Source organism: Hesperophylax consimilis, chromosome 3 (genome assembly GCF_061612785.1).
Source record: "Hesperophylax consimilis isolate HC1 chromosome 3, BYU_Hcon_1.0, whole genome shotgun sequence".
NCBI classification, from domain to species: Eukaryota; Metazoa; Arthropoda; class Insecta; order Trichoptera; family Limnephilidae; genus Hesperophylax; species Hesperophylax consimilis.
In genome coordinates this window covers 27,829,817-27,845,407 of record NC_142838.1, presented here as the reverse complement: position 1 = coordinate 27,845,407, position 15,591 = coordinate 27,829,817, and the positions used below count along the sequence as shown (strand labels likewise).

The 15,591-nt window shown below is 35.1% G+C and overlaps 1 protein-coding gene across 1 annotated transcript; it reads left to right on the top strand.

The window, feature by feature from the left end:
* The first annotated feature begins 993 nt into the window (after positions 1-993).
* On the top strand, positions 994-4,836 carry LOC149425211 (uncharacterized). The gene is made up of 3 exons (XM_089651015.1): positions 994-1,266; positions 2,819-2,993; positions 4,146-4,836. The coding sequence occupies exons 1-3, from the start codon at positions 1,149-1,151 to the stop codon at positions 4,591-4,593; spliced, it is 741 nt and encodes a 246-aa protein (XP_089507141.1). The 5' UTR covers positions 994-1,148; the 3' UTR covers positions 4,594-4,836.
* The last annotated feature ends 10,755 nt before the right edge of the window (positions 4,837-15,591 follow it).

Below are 15,591 nucleotides of genomic sequence, written 5' to 3'. Positions count from 1 at the left end.
AAAGAGAGTTTGGCGCGGGGCAATCGTGATCTAAACAAAGAGTCGAAACATGATCTGAAAAATAAATTAGAAGACTTGACCACTCTTTATTCTCAGTAATAAAGTAGCCCACAGTAGCATGCTTCTGCACATGCTAAGCAAATATCAGAATGAAAATCAAACATCAACTGATAATATGTGAGATGAATGCTTTTCATTTTTTTTTTAAATATTTGATCAAAATTGATAAAAATATGCATAAAAATAGTTTATGTGTGCGTAGTTTATGAACATAGTGATTACACATAATAAAACAGGTCGTTTTACAGATTGCGAAATACGTTGATAGGTTAATTATAATTTCGGCAAATTGAATTGAATTAATAAAAAATTATCAATTACAATAAATAATAAATACACTTTAATATTCATTGGTCTTTATTAAAGCATGCATAAATAGAATTAATGATGAATAAAAAAATATATGTGACAAGCAAAAAGTGGAATCTATAAATAAGATATTAAGGAAAATTTCTCACAATATTATAAGTATTTTATTACCTTTCTAAACCAACCAAGACAGAGTTAATACCCATGTTTTACATAGGAGCAAAAAAAACAATAAGATGGCATGTAGGTTTCGTTTTTTTGTAAAACAAATAATATATTTCACATAAAATCCATTAAAATGTATGAAAGAAAACCAAGGCGCACAGTTCGTTCTCCAGGGGGCGCTGGGGAAAAAGCTGCCATTTGTATGTATTGGAAATGCCAGAAGTTGAAGGTATTATTAATATTACAGGGTAGTTGGCATAAAGAAAACAGTTTGAAACAAAACTGTTGAATCTTAGAAACTTGTTAGTGTTAGATATTGACTATAAGCAAGAGTGTCACTACGGTAGAAGGAAATAAAACTCCAATTTGGCAATTTTCGCCAAATACTAATACCGTATAATCTTGGCTCGAGGTTTGCCCCAACCTTTCTAAGAGAAACGAGATTCTCGGAGCACCGACAAAAACAAATATTCCGCGTATATGTTGTTTGGAACAAGTCGCGGCTCTTGTGTCTAGGACACTGAGATAAGTAGCAGATAATCGACGGAGTGACGTGACGGCCACTCTTCTGGCTGATCTTCTCCTGTCAACAGATTACGGATCATCTTCTCGCGATGGCGCGCAGTTTCCCTTTCATCGCTCCCTTGTTCTCCGTGGTTATCGTCCTGGCACTATTCGGCGTACAAGCCAGTGCCGCACCCGTCAGTGTTAACGATGAGAAGGGTGTTAAGTGTGAGTACCTTAATGCATTTATTTTAATATATCTCCGCGTTAGGTTCAAAAGATAATTCCACTGTGGACTCAATACTATGCCTAATGTGGCTTAGCGGAATGCGTGAGAGACTTATGAAGAAATTCCGAGATGTGATGACGAGTATATATCAAAATAACTGTTGTGTTTTGATGTGTGAAGTTTGCCGGAGAAATTGTCATAAAATATGACAAATAAATGACATCATGAAGGATTTCAAGATCTGTTAATACTCGTATATGATGTATATAATGGAAAATAGATTTGGCATTGAAATGTTTCAAAGAAACGGGTTCATTAATTATAAATTGAAAAAATGCATGATAATTTTAGTTTAAATTGCCAAAAACTTGTTTGAAAACGTTTGCGCACTGCATTGGTGTATATTATGTATGTAATGCCGTATACGTAACTGCTCCATTATGAAATAATAAATATTTCAACCAGTTAGTTATGTAACGATAAAATATCACGTAACCTTTCAAACAATATGTGAGTTTGGAACAGTCCATATTAGGATAATATTATTTATGCATCATTGATAATATTATCATGTTTCTAAATACGTGTTATCGTACTTCGTAACCCCAAATGAACTGATTTACATTGTATTTGTTTATAATTATTATTTAGGGACATTCACATTACTTTTTTTAAATCAGTACATACTCGAAGGTACATTTACAATAATTTAACGCAAATCCATTATTATCAAATTATGCGATGAAATTTTTCTAATACACTATAATTAATAATTAAATTAGTTTTACCCATTAAAATCATTAGGTTGGTACTTCTCTTCTATATAATCTGGGGGCCGAAAATCTGAAATATTAAATTCTTTCAATCTTTGTTTTATAAGTCCAATGATTTCCCGGTTACCGTCTTATTCCGATGTTCTATTTTCCAATAAAAATGGTGACAAGTTATATTTTAAAGTTCTAGACTAAAATGACTTTGCATATTGAAAATGGCCATGACCCGGAAAAACTTAGCAGAAAAATCTGTGCTAATTTCGTGAGGCCAGGCTCTCCGTTTGAAAGCTTTTGGTAGGATGTATCAACAGATGAAAGTATAATGAAATGGTAGATACTATCAGTATCGACCCTTCAAAATCAAAATTTTTACTTGATTCTTTTTATGTGGAACCGTACAAGAGTCCCAACTGCTCCCAACCGTCGGTGAGACTATGGCATCCCCAATCGGGCTGTGTTGTGAGGCTTAAGGCAGTGGGAAAGGAAAGGAGTCGGGGAGAGAGGAAAGTGGAGAAGTACCAGATCTGGTCTTCTGGTCTCCTGAACAGATCTGAAGAGCCAGGTACCTCCCAACTTCCCTCGGGAAGGAGACGAGAAAGAAGGAAGAAACAAAACCACTCCATTTAGTCTCACGGAGTGCTCAAATTTGGGAATGTCGGGTTTCCATTCGGGTTCAATTGCTTTGTTAGCCAAGTCCACCTATTAATTATGAAATTAGAAGTTTATCGAATATTGTAATAAATGCAATTATTATTTTGATTTAACTGTTTCCTTTCAGCATCCCTGTCTTCGATCTTTGTGGACGATGTGATCGTAGAGTCGACGCTGTCAGTGCGACGCAAGGCGGGGGCGGGCGCCCGGCAAGGGCGGGCGAGGCAGGGCGGCGAAGTGACAGTGGGCGGCGTGGATGGCTCGCAGGTCCTCACACTCAAGAGAGACAAAAGGCAGAGAGGGTAATGAATATCTTCCAAACATTTATCATTTTAAAAAGTATTGTTTTCGGTCGGTTTTATGAAATTAGCAGATTTTTTTGCACCTATCTAAGGAGACGTTAAGAAGTAAATAAATTAATTAATTTCTGCTGACTAGAATATCGAATGCTTGACTATTTTTTACCGTTATCAGTATGAAGATATGTAAATATGGTAATCACCTACTTTTAATATAATATCTGCCGATATTAACAGTTAGCTATTTTAGGCGAATACTTTGATATTTCAAGTCCATCACGACACTAATTTCAAGATATTAAATGTGGGTACGTAATTATTTTTTTAAAATTTCCTAAATTCCTATGCCATGAAGTGGTGAATCAGTGATTTTTAAAATTTACTGTTCTTTATAACAAATAAAACGGCGCTCTTTGCCCTTTGTCAAAACCCGTAAATGGCTGGGTAGACTGTAGACTGAATCAATAATATTACGATAATTTTTAGTTTTGTGTAGCGCCATTTAAATGCAAAATTATCTCAAATGCGATGTGTTAGGACTTTTAGGTGTAAGGTATTATCAGCGCCTTGGCGCCTTGACAATTCGGCGCCCGCACAGGGCCGGCACTGGCAGTGGTCGGTGTCGAGTTTGCACCTAAGCATCATGAGGAGCCAAAGTGACCAGATCTAAAAAGCCATGCGATTCCCCACCTTCCTCTTTACTATCTCCTTCCCCTACCCATACCCATCAGCCTCAAAACACAACCTAATTGCAATGGGGTTGCCATGATCTATAAACATACAGCTATACTGTCTACAATTACAGCCTTTAATTCTGGTAGTAGGTACCAAGGGATAATTCAAATAATATTTAATGTATGTTAGTCATGTAAATCTTAATTCTGGAAAAATATAATACATCTTTTGAAAAAATACAAATCAATTGTGAAATAATCGAATAATATGCCTTGAGGTGGTGACCCTTTTCTATGAAGACTTTTTAATACAATTGTAACTTGAAACAGAAATATTAACATTCCCGAGTTACGAATATTGTAACAATATTTGAAAAACTCCTACTACAAATTTTGAAGGATTCAGCCAACAGAGATACTGACTACTCGATCAATGAAGTTTTTTTGTCCTTTGATATGTTAACCTTAATATCTTTTATAGATACCCTGGACAGGGCCAGAACTTCGGAGGTCAGGGGCAGCAGTTCCCCGGACAGGGTCAGTACGCTGGGGGCTTCCCGCAATTCCAGCCGCTCACGGGGGGCGCCAGCGCCGCGCAGGCCCAGGCCCAGGGCTTCCAGTCCGCGGGGCCGCTGGGGGCCTTCGGGGCCTCATCCGCCGGGGCCGGCTCCCAGGGCTTCTCCTACGGACCGCAGGGACTCTCAGGCAACGCCGGGCTCTCAGGAAGCCAGTCGTACAACCTACCCAACGGACAGACGATCGCTTTATCTTACGCCAATGGGTTCAGCGTAGGTCCTGATGGAAAGCCTACCATCACCAAGGGAAATTCCATCGCCTTCACAGGGCCCAAGAAGCAGCCCCCTCCACCACCGCCTCCCGTGGAGGCTGAGGAAGAATACGATGCAGGTCAATCAGATTACCAGAATTAGATTAGCTGAATATCTAATACCTCTACTTTTCTCTGACCAGTGATAGCCCAATTCGCAGAAACGGTTTGCTTGACTGTGCGGGGTCAACGCGGGGTGCCTATTATATTTGAATATTTTGAACTGATTTCCCCTAATTTTGTACTTCTTATTGAATACAAGAACAATACTAAGGGCTGTTTATGGATTATTTTTGTGGATTAGTGACCCTGAACAAAATGGAACATTATATTTTCTTAAAAATTATTCTTTCTTAAAAGTGTTTTATTTACAATCCTATTTTTACGATTCAAAAATCTTCTGTTGTTTTGCTATCGCAAGATTTATAAGTTTAGGCATCTACCTACATTGGTAAAATCTAAGGCCCAGTTGTTTTACACAATTTTAAATATAACGTTGTCATCAATTGGCCATTCATCGCTATTTCTTTTTTGACATTTGAAGATCTCCGTTATACTCCGATTCTAGGAACGTTTCAGCTTTCTTTCATTTTGTGGGTATTAAGAAGACAAGCTTAACAACACGATAGTTGTCTTCTTCCGCTGATCACAATTTGACCAAAATTTGACACGGAATTTATTAGTGTTTCTATAAATTTAGTTTAATTTATTTATTTCTAAATTCACGCCTGGCTGGGCTTTTACGTGTTATTTTCTTATTTTTTTACAAAGAACATCTAAATAAACACAACAAAAAAAAACAAAGTAAAATCAAAAAAGAAAATATAAGTCATAGTAAAACACAACCTCTTAAACAAAAACAAAACAAATGTCAAAACGAAATAAAGTGGAGACTAGATACTCCACCATGCCAGATGGACAAATATAATACAGGGAAAATTACAAAACTTTTGTAGGATATAAAGAGCTACATAGTTTCTGTAGTTAAATTATATTATATTTGATGTTCTTCTTTCTGCAATAAATTGGGTAATGACTTGTTTATATTTGATAAAAGATGTGTTGAATATATCAACAACATCTTTATAGTCATTACCCAAATTTTGTATACGGCGAACGGGGGTATAGAATTGAGATTCTGTGTTGAAGTTATCAAAATAGAACGCTAAAAATAATGAATTAATTAATCATACAAAGCATTTTATATCTCAATTTATAAATAATATTTGTAACAATCGTCGATGACATTAAATTCTTAAAATAATTGAACAGCCCGTAACAAGGTGGCAAACCTACATCATAAAATGTGTGCATTTGAATTGTGTATTTATTTTGAAATCAACAGGTACAAGAAATACAAGAACATATTTTTCAATTATGAAGGGTGTCTGGGGGTAAAGTACGTTAACTTTGGGGGGCGATTCTACATGATTTTATAAGTAAAAAAGTTAAAAAACTTTTTTCGAAATTCAAATGTTTTAATGTAAAAAAGTTAAAATGTTTTTACTGCATAATAAACATTCTTCTATGGAAAAATATTTTTGTGTTGGAAAAAAAATATTAGAATTTCTAAAAAATTTTCTTTTTCTTTTTTACTTCGAAAATCATGTACAATCCCGATGCGAAATTTAATTCCGGATATCATCTCCATTACATTTAACTTTTAAGTAGCTTATATTATATTTTAGTGCCCGTATGGATGAACGAACTTAGGCTAGGATTACACGGACAATTGCAAACAGTCGAAACACGAAATACTTGGATTTTTGTGTTTTTTGTGACGATTGTTCATGCCTTCGCTGCTTAGTCTGCTGTCCATATCGACTGTGTTACCTACTTATTATCTCAGTCTTAAAATATATACGGAAATATTTACGTAAGAAACAATATGACGACAAAGAAAGTAAGGAATAAGATTACTAAGTTTTTTAATACATTATTGTTTATTGACCGATCTTAGTGTAATCGTCTTTTAACTCGACGATTTGGAATTTCGTCTGTCTGTAAATTTGTTCGTGGTATTCCAGTTCCAGTTAAAATTGGTGGACTTGTTGAAAAAAACTTTTTATCCCGCCAGAGTTCGCATGATCGTTCGAATATCTACGATACGAGCGAAATGATAATATGGTACCTGCAGCATGAAGAAAATTTGAAAAAGAATTGTCATTGAGATTGTGAAATTTTTGTGGACAAATTGTAAAACTTTTTATTTAAAATATTAAAAAATGTCACGTAAAATATTAATGGTTTATAATTAATGTATCTACTTACAAGTATTATGATTTCAGGGGAAAAAGTTGTTATTGACTTATTAAATAACAGAAAATTATAATTATCCCTTTTTGGATATGAGGTCTACTGTTCACAGAACCACCAGTAGATTTTATTAGTTATTGTATTTCTATACGGTACACAATGCGTTTTTAAAAATGTCATCAATTAAATCCACATTGGTATCAACTCCCTACTTCAAAATTATATTTGAAGATTCTGTTCTAAACATAAATTTTTGACTGTCAAAATAGGAATATTTTCTGGTTTTGGTACAGTCAAATCAACATGTTCAGAAAGTAACCATTGTTCCCCATTGGTTTTCATTGATGCAATGAAATAAATTCTGGTAAAAGATAACTTATATATAAAGCAATGGTAACAAACACAAAATCTACATAAAACACAGAATAATTCAGCCTAAAATATCAAAAAATCGCCAAAACAATCTGTATAAATATTTTCTAATACGTTTTCTAAGCGATTCTTATATATTAATTCGAGTGTTAGCAGCTTTGATTTTTTAAAAAGTGTAATGTTTTTCCGTCTCCCCTAACTCCTTGTTACTAACGGATTAATCTTTTGTTAGTTTTGTGTTTAGCAACTTCTCGCGGTTTATCAACCCTTCAATCTTAACGAATTAATATGTCACGTTGTGTCAATTTTTTGTTTCGACAGGGATTAATTCATTGAAGGATCCTTTTAATTGGTTGTGGTAACTTTGGTTCTTTTTAGATGAGGCGTGTTACATTCTGTATGGTTTGAAAATAAGACGATGACCGACTACCCTGATTTTAACTACCTTTTCCTACCTTGTTTGCTCGCCCAAACGTTTCCGGTTGCTGCAGTCGATAATGTGCTAATATAATGAGACAATTAATTACAAGTACATGAAATTCGCTATAGACAATTCAATTCAAGATGCACAAAATTCTAAGTTAATGATTTGACTATGGATTGTTAGTTTTGTGAGTTATTTCTATGAATAGGTATTTTCGGGAATAGCTAGAGACAAAACATGTGTTGCTTTCGATTGGTCTCCGTCCAAATCCCATCCATCAACGTGACCAGCTCGAGAGCAGCCAAGTTGATGGTCCAATCCCAACACCTCCAGAAATGAATTGAATATCGCTCAGCGACAGATGAAATAATGACATGTTTTGCCTCCTGCCGGAGGGTGATGAAGGTGGAATGTGGGTCCTTGGTGGTAACTGATGATGTTGATGTTGATGATGAATGATGAAGATTCATCTTATACCGTTAGGTACAAGGGGCTGCTCCGGTCCGGTGGCATGATAGCCTGGTGTCAGGAACCATTTGGGTCACGTGGGTAGCGCGAGGTCTAGGTCGCGTCAACCTCCCCCAAATCGATGATGAGTTAAGCTTCGCCAGCATGCCGAAAATTAGGAGTCCACTCTACTAACCTCAAACATAAACATATACTGAAGTGGTTTGCATCAGCAACGTCAGGAGTTCGGGAGTCCCGTGAACACCCCTCTGGTTTACGCTCGTAAGAATAATGATGAATTCAGCTTCAGTTTGTTCGACTTCGCCTCTGCAGTCACGCTACTCCAAATAGCTCCTGGCTCCAGTCTATACAGCTTCTCGTTCCAGTAGAGGTAATGACACATATTTATCATATGTACAATACAGAACATACTTCAAGTCTTTCTTCCACACTCAAAATAGTCATGTCAATATTTAATTTGGATGAGGGCGTCCATCCGACATAACGAATGTTTCCTAGACGGGAGATTTTACCCCACTTCAAAGTCATGGTCATTCGCTCTATCGTTTGTTACCCTCCGTTCGCTTCAAATATCAAAGAATGGTAGAAATTGATATCCTCGACTTCCGGCGCCAAGGATCAGGGATACTGGAATCATCAGGTCGTGAATCTGAAATCATCCGATCTCCGTCAGCTCAAACGGTTTCAGTCGGAGTCAATTTCCAACCTAATTCTGGATGACTTCTCCTCCTATAGTGGGGTAAGTACTTATTGAATTTGACAGGAAGGACGTCAGAAAGCGCCGAGACAACTTCATATTCGTCACGATCCCTTCGTTCTGTCAGCGAGAAAATCCTCCCACACGCCAGACAAGAATAGCATAGCCCTTATCCGCTTTGTTCCTTCGTCTACCAGCTAACTCAAGTAGGAAAGCCCATTAGCAATTTTCGTTCCCTTCGATTTGAACTCCGTGAAAGCGTCCTCTCACCAGCTGAAAATACTCGAAACAGGGGTCTATTCAGGGTGACTATCTAAGGCTGGTCCGCCAACACCTTCGACAGAAACCGGTGCTTTTTACGGGAATAACTCAACCACACCAATAGCAGGGGAAAAAGCCGGCGCTGCTATACTAAAATAGACTTTATCTCGGTATCCAGGGTTATCGACTTTGCTAACACAAAAGTCCCTATTAGGCAAGCCAATTACAAATTTCGTTCCCTTCGCTTTTGTCGCTTTGGTAAGATAGGACAGCCTACGGAAAATTCGTACACTCCGTCCCCGCCAAACTTATGAAAAATTAAAATCTCACTTGATAGAATAGGAATGCCAGACAGATGCATTCTCTCGGCGGCTAGCTTCCATCCGCTGCGTTATCCCGATTCAAAAATGAATGAAAAGAGTGATGTTTGAATAAATTATATTTAATTAAATATATACTATGAATTCCGTGAAGAATAAGTTGAATTCCCAAGGAGGATACGACAACTCATTGTCAAATAACAGGCATTGAAGCATTTAATTAACCGTTCTATCCGTTACTATTCCGCCCATAGGTATCTGATTGTTTCGACTAATAACCGTTCTATCCGTTACTATTCCGCCCATAGGTATCTGATTGTTTCGACTAATAACCGTTCGCCGGACTTAAAAACACTGCATAAATACAATGGTTTGTGTTCTATAAATTTTGGCGCTAAATATAACTTCTGAAGAATTATTAAATCATTTTAAATTGCATAAAATAGTCTAACTCATAAACAATGTCTATTATTGAATGATCCAAGCGGCTTCAGGGTAACCGCTCTTCGTCCTTTTTTTTTTATAGCCGAGACCCGGTCGCTTCCATGCAATAGGTGATTTATGGCCTCCCTTGCTAACAGGTCCGGACCTATAGTACTCAAGTTAAATACCCCTACTTCAAAATACAATTGAATTATTTGGTTTACATTAGGGAAATAAGTGTTAATAATTAGATTATAATAGACTTACCGATACATCTTAGTGTCAACAATCCAAATAATTATAAAGAACAAACACAGTCACATGCAGTAAAATACTCATGCTGTTAGAAAACCACACCTTCTACACTAAATGACTTTAGCTGCGCTCGCGTCCCGACGATTAATTCTTGTTGACGCGCTTCCTAGTTTTTTCTGACTCGACTATCTTAAAACGCTGACCGATCCTGATCATTCCTGACCGTCTCCCAGACCTTGAAACTCTGACCCCCTTGACTGTACTTTCGTCTCCCAACGCTTTTAAACTGACTATCTTGAACCGCTTTTTCTAACCACCGACTATCGACTTCCTTCTTCCGTTCTTCAACGCTAACTCTCTATCCGCCCGGGCTCCTTAACCACGACTATCGACTTCCTCCTTCCGATCTTCAACGCTAACTGTCTATCCGCTTTTTTCCTTAACCACGACTATCGACTTCCTCCTTCCGATCTTCAACGCTGACTGTCTTGAACCGCTTTTTCTAACCACCGACTATCGACTTCCTTCTTCCGTTCTTCAACGCTGACTGTCTTGAACCGCTTTTTCTAACCACCGACTATCGACTTCCTTCTTCCGTTCTTCAACGCTGACTGTCTATCCGCCCGGGCTCCTTAACCACGACTATCGACTTCCTCCTTCCGATCTTCAACGCTAACTGTCTTGAACCGCTTTTTCTAACCACCGACTATCGACTTCCTTCTTCCGTTCTTCAACGCTGACTCTCTCGACCGTCTCCCCGCGCTTTCAAATCAAGACACCCCCTCCCCAAACCAACCCCCCCAATCACCACATGCGATTTCTAATTTATGTTCTTTTGAATTCTGAATGCTTTTTGTTTTCAAAAGACAGAAATGCACTAAAGGAACACATCAATTATGGCCCTAGAACCTGTCACATTAATTTTAAATCGTTTCAAAACCAATAAATTGTTACTTCTCCAGTAAAATGTCTAACTCTTTGTTCAAAGGATGAAACTTGACTACCCCCAGTCCAGTTTCCCAGCCCAAATTCGCTCTCCACTGAATAAAATCTAAGAATTCAAACCACATCCCGGAGGTCTCTGACGATACAGTGCATGTTCCCATTTTTTTCTCTACCCTAATAAATCTAAACACTTGTTTCTAAAACAGCTTTAAGGCCAACATCTGGTAAACCTTTACTTCGTGAAATCAACTGAAAAATTCTTTCTAACCATAATAAATCAACAATAAAAAAAAATTATCCCAGGGCGAGTCCATCACAAAAGTTTACCTTAAATTAATGTTGCCTAAAGAATGCGACATCTGTGATTCGACTAAAAAACGATTTCCAAATATTTGACCAGTCACTAAGTAAACTAAGTGTTTGATTTCGATTCGCGAGAGGTTGCTATATTTTATATGTGTCGTATAGTAGATGGCTGTACCTAAATAATTGTTGGAATAATTAATGATATGAGTATTTATCTGTTATCACATATTTTGTGACTGTGAATCTTTTATGAGGTTTATCATCGGACATGATATATATACACAGTAGAAGTGAACAAAACAGTGTTTCCCTGATAAATTCAACATAAATAAAATAAAATAACAATTAAAAACTTTATCTAACTACGTAAAACTGATCAAGAACATTATCTAGTGTCAAATAGTGTTTCATATATTAAATAGACGCAAAAAGTGATTCTCAAGGCAAATTCATGTGATTTTAAATTATATTCTGATACATTCAACAACAATATAAAAAAGAGAAACTTAAAAAATTCATAAATCATTCGTTATAAATTTAAATAATTATTTAAATATTGTCGTACTACACCATCTATCGACAAATGGACCAAGCGTAATCAGTCACCTACCGAGCAATATCTTTCAAAAACTAGAAGTAAGCCAATAGATGTCACTTCAGTGTTAATTTAATAAAAATATAAATATGGAGGAATTAATAGAAAACATAAGAATCGATATTAATAAAATAACATCTGTAAAAGACTCGAAAATAAAACAAAGTTTGGAAAACAATATTAAAAAGCTGGAAGAAGCAATAAAATGTGAACAATTAAAACTACAAAATAAAATAATTCAATTGCAAGACCAAATAATTATTAATAATGAAAATTACAGTCAAAAATTAGAAAAAATAATCACAACAAATCAAAATGTAAAAACATACGCTGAAGTTAGCGCGCAACACAAATCTCCGGTTTTATATCCCATTATTATAAGCTCAATAAACGAAAAAGAAGACATCAAGGAAATAATAACTAAGAACGTAAAGATATCAAACACTGGCGTTGGTATTGCTAGCATCAGAAAAACAACGAAAAACCAACTTATAATTAACCTTAATAAAGAAGAAGATAGGATCAAGACAAAAAACGAAATAGAAAAAATGAACCTAGAAGGAATAAACGTGGGCGATTTAAAAAAGAAAAGTCCTTGTATGATTTTCAAAGGAATCGACGAGAATTATAATAATGGAGAATTTATGAATGACTTAATCCTACAAAACGAAGACATAAAAACAATATATATGGAAGAAAAAATTAAAATAAAAGGAACAATCAAAATAAAAAAATATAAACAAAAAAACATTATTATCGAATGCACTGGAGACATTAGAAATTTACTAATAAAAAAACAAAAAGTAAACCTGGGTTTCTCCCAAATAAAGGTGGAAGACTGCAACCCACTAATGCAGTGCTTCCACTGCCAAAAATACGGCCACACAGCCACGCTCTGTCTAAGAATAAATGAAAAACCTATTTGCCCTCATTGCGCTGGAGATCACGGCATTAGAGACTGTAAAAACAAAAATGAAGTCCCAAAGTGCATAAACTGCACAAATAACAATCTTTTGAAAAAATGTTCTTTTCCAACAAATCATAAAGCAAACAATGAAGAATGCAAACAACGCATAAAAATGTTACAATTTTCAAAGGAACGAATCAACTACAACTAACATGGATGATTACATTGCAAAAAAAATTGACCAAAACTACAACATTACAGTAGAAATATGCGAAAACGTTACAGAAATTAACAAATGGTGTCAAAATAGGGATTCTACTTTTTTAGTGCTGAATATGAACATAAGAAGTATCTCAAGAAATCTAGATGAATTATTAATAAATATTAATAATTTAAATACATCACCGGTGTGCATAGGGTTAACTGAAACACACTCCAACAGCGATCAATACATAAGTGCGCTACCCAACTACCGAGGAATAGCAACTAAAAAATCTATAAACAAAAATAGTGGAATAATTATGTTTGTACGTGACGATTGTGAAGTGATAAATACAGAAGAAGTAAATATTGAATTTTTCAACTGTTTAAAAATAGATATTAAATTTAAAAATTCTATTTATAGAATCATTACAATATACCGCACACACAAATCAAACATAACGAATTTTACAAACGAACTTTATCTATACCTGAATAGTTTAACAAAGATTTTTACGATTATATGTGGTGACTTTAACATAAATATTTCTAATAACCATAATTCTATAGAAAAAAATAACTTCTTGAACATGATGACTCATCTTAACTTCAAATCGTGCATCAACAACTATACCCGTGAAGTACCAAATCAAACGCCATCTTGTCTAGACCATATTTGGTGTAATGTAAACCTGAATTATATAAAAAATATCAAATCCTCAACCTGGAAGATAAATATAACTGATCATCACGCAACCCTTTTTAACTATGAAACAAAAAATAAAACAAAAAACCTACCTAAATCAAGTACCACAAAAACTACATTAAACTACCAACTATTAGAAAAATCACTCATAACCGAAAAATGGACTGAAATAATAAACAGTAAGTGCGCCAATCAATGTGCATCATTATTTGAAATAAATTATCAGAACACATTTTAAATGCCTCTGAAATTAAAAATCTGCATCAAAACCCTAAAACAAAGAAAATAAAACCCTGGATCACTATCGGATTAGTGAAAGCAGTTAGAAAAAAAACAAACTTTACAAATTAGCTAATCAACCGACTGCCAAAAAATCAATTATTTCTTATTATAAAAAATATAAAAACATATTAACAACTTTAATTCGAAAAACGAAAAACAGATACTACTCCCAATTAATTCTAGATGCTAAAAACAACAATAAAAAATATGGACTACAATAAACGAAATAATAAATAAGAATAGAAAGAACAGTTGTGTATCCGAAATATCAGATGGGAAAAAAACGTATAATGTCCAACTTGACACCAAAAAATGCTGTAATATTCTAAACAACTATTTTGCAAATGTCGGAAAAAATCTGGCTAACGCCATCAAAACATGTCCCAACAGTAATAAAAAGAATCCCCACGCTTCCCAACACCAATATAATAATTTCAACAAAATAACAGAAACTGATGTCGGAAAAATTATCGATGATTTAAGGGGGGGTTCCACACCCGGTTATGACAACATAGATGTAAACGTATTAAAAACAATGAAACAATATCTAATTTACCCCCTAACGCATATAATAAATACAAGCCTTATAAAAGGTGTATTTCCTGATAACTACAAAAGAACAATAATAACACCGATTTATAAAGCTGACTGCCCAAACGACCCACAAAATTACCGCCCTATATCCCTTTTATCAAATATATCAAAAATATTCGAAAAAATTGTAAAAAATCAAATCTGGTCCTTCCTAGAACAACATAAAATTATTAATTCTAAACAGTATGGGTTCAAAAAAAATACCAGCACCCACGATGCTATTGCAAAAATAACAAATTTTATATATACCGCCCTAGACTCAAATGAAAAATGCATTGGAATATTTATTGACCTTAAAAAAGCATTTGATAGTATTTCACACACTAACTTAATGAAAAAAATAAAATTAATTGGAATAAATGGAACGGTACTATCCTGGATTATAAGCTTTTTGGAAAATAGACCACAGCAAGTAAAATTATTAAATGAATTAAGTGATTCCGAAAGTAATAACTTCTCGATACCACAAGGCACAGTTTTAGGACCACTTTTGTTCATATTATATGTAAATGATATATTTGAAGTTGCTAAATACGGGGAAATTGTCTCATATGCAGATGACACAGTGCTTCTTCTAAAAGCAAACACATGGTTAGAACTGAACAAAAAGGCTAATTCAGACATCAATGAATTGAAAACATGGTTTGACAATAACCTACTAACGTTAAACTCTAAAAAAACACACTACGTACCATTTTTCATAAACAAACCAAATACGCCGCATGAAATAAACATTCGAATTTACTCTGCACGAAGCACTCAACAACACCACTGTAACTTACTATGTACTAATATTGAAATTAAAACTTCAACCAAATATCTAGGGATCACTATTGACCAATGCCTAAAATGGATACCTCATATAACCATTCTCAAAAACAGAGTACGAAAATTAACCTTAATTTTTAGCTGCTTGAGACATATTCTAAATAAAGAACTAGTGAGAATGACGTACTTCGCATTCTGTCAATCCATAATCCAATATGGTATAATAGGATGGGGGGGCGCCTATAAAACTCACACAAAACCTCTTTACATTGCGCAAAAACTAATAATTAAAATAATATTAAAGAAATCATTTTTATATTC

Bases quoted from the DNA above. Each gene is read 5' to 3' on its own strand.
- LOC149425211 (XM_089651015.1), top strand. From the start codon at position 1,149: ATGGCGCGCAGTTTCCCTTTCATCGCTCCCTTGTTCTCCGTGGTTATC. The intron at 1,267-2,818 runs GTGAGTACCTTA...GTTTCCTTTCAG, and splicing joins CGATGAGAAGGGTGTTAAGT to CATCCCTGTCTTCGATCTTT. The intron at 2,994-4,145 runs GTAATGAATATC...TATCTTTTATAG, and splicing joins AGAGACAAAAGGCAGAGAGG to ATACCCTGGACAGGGCCAGA.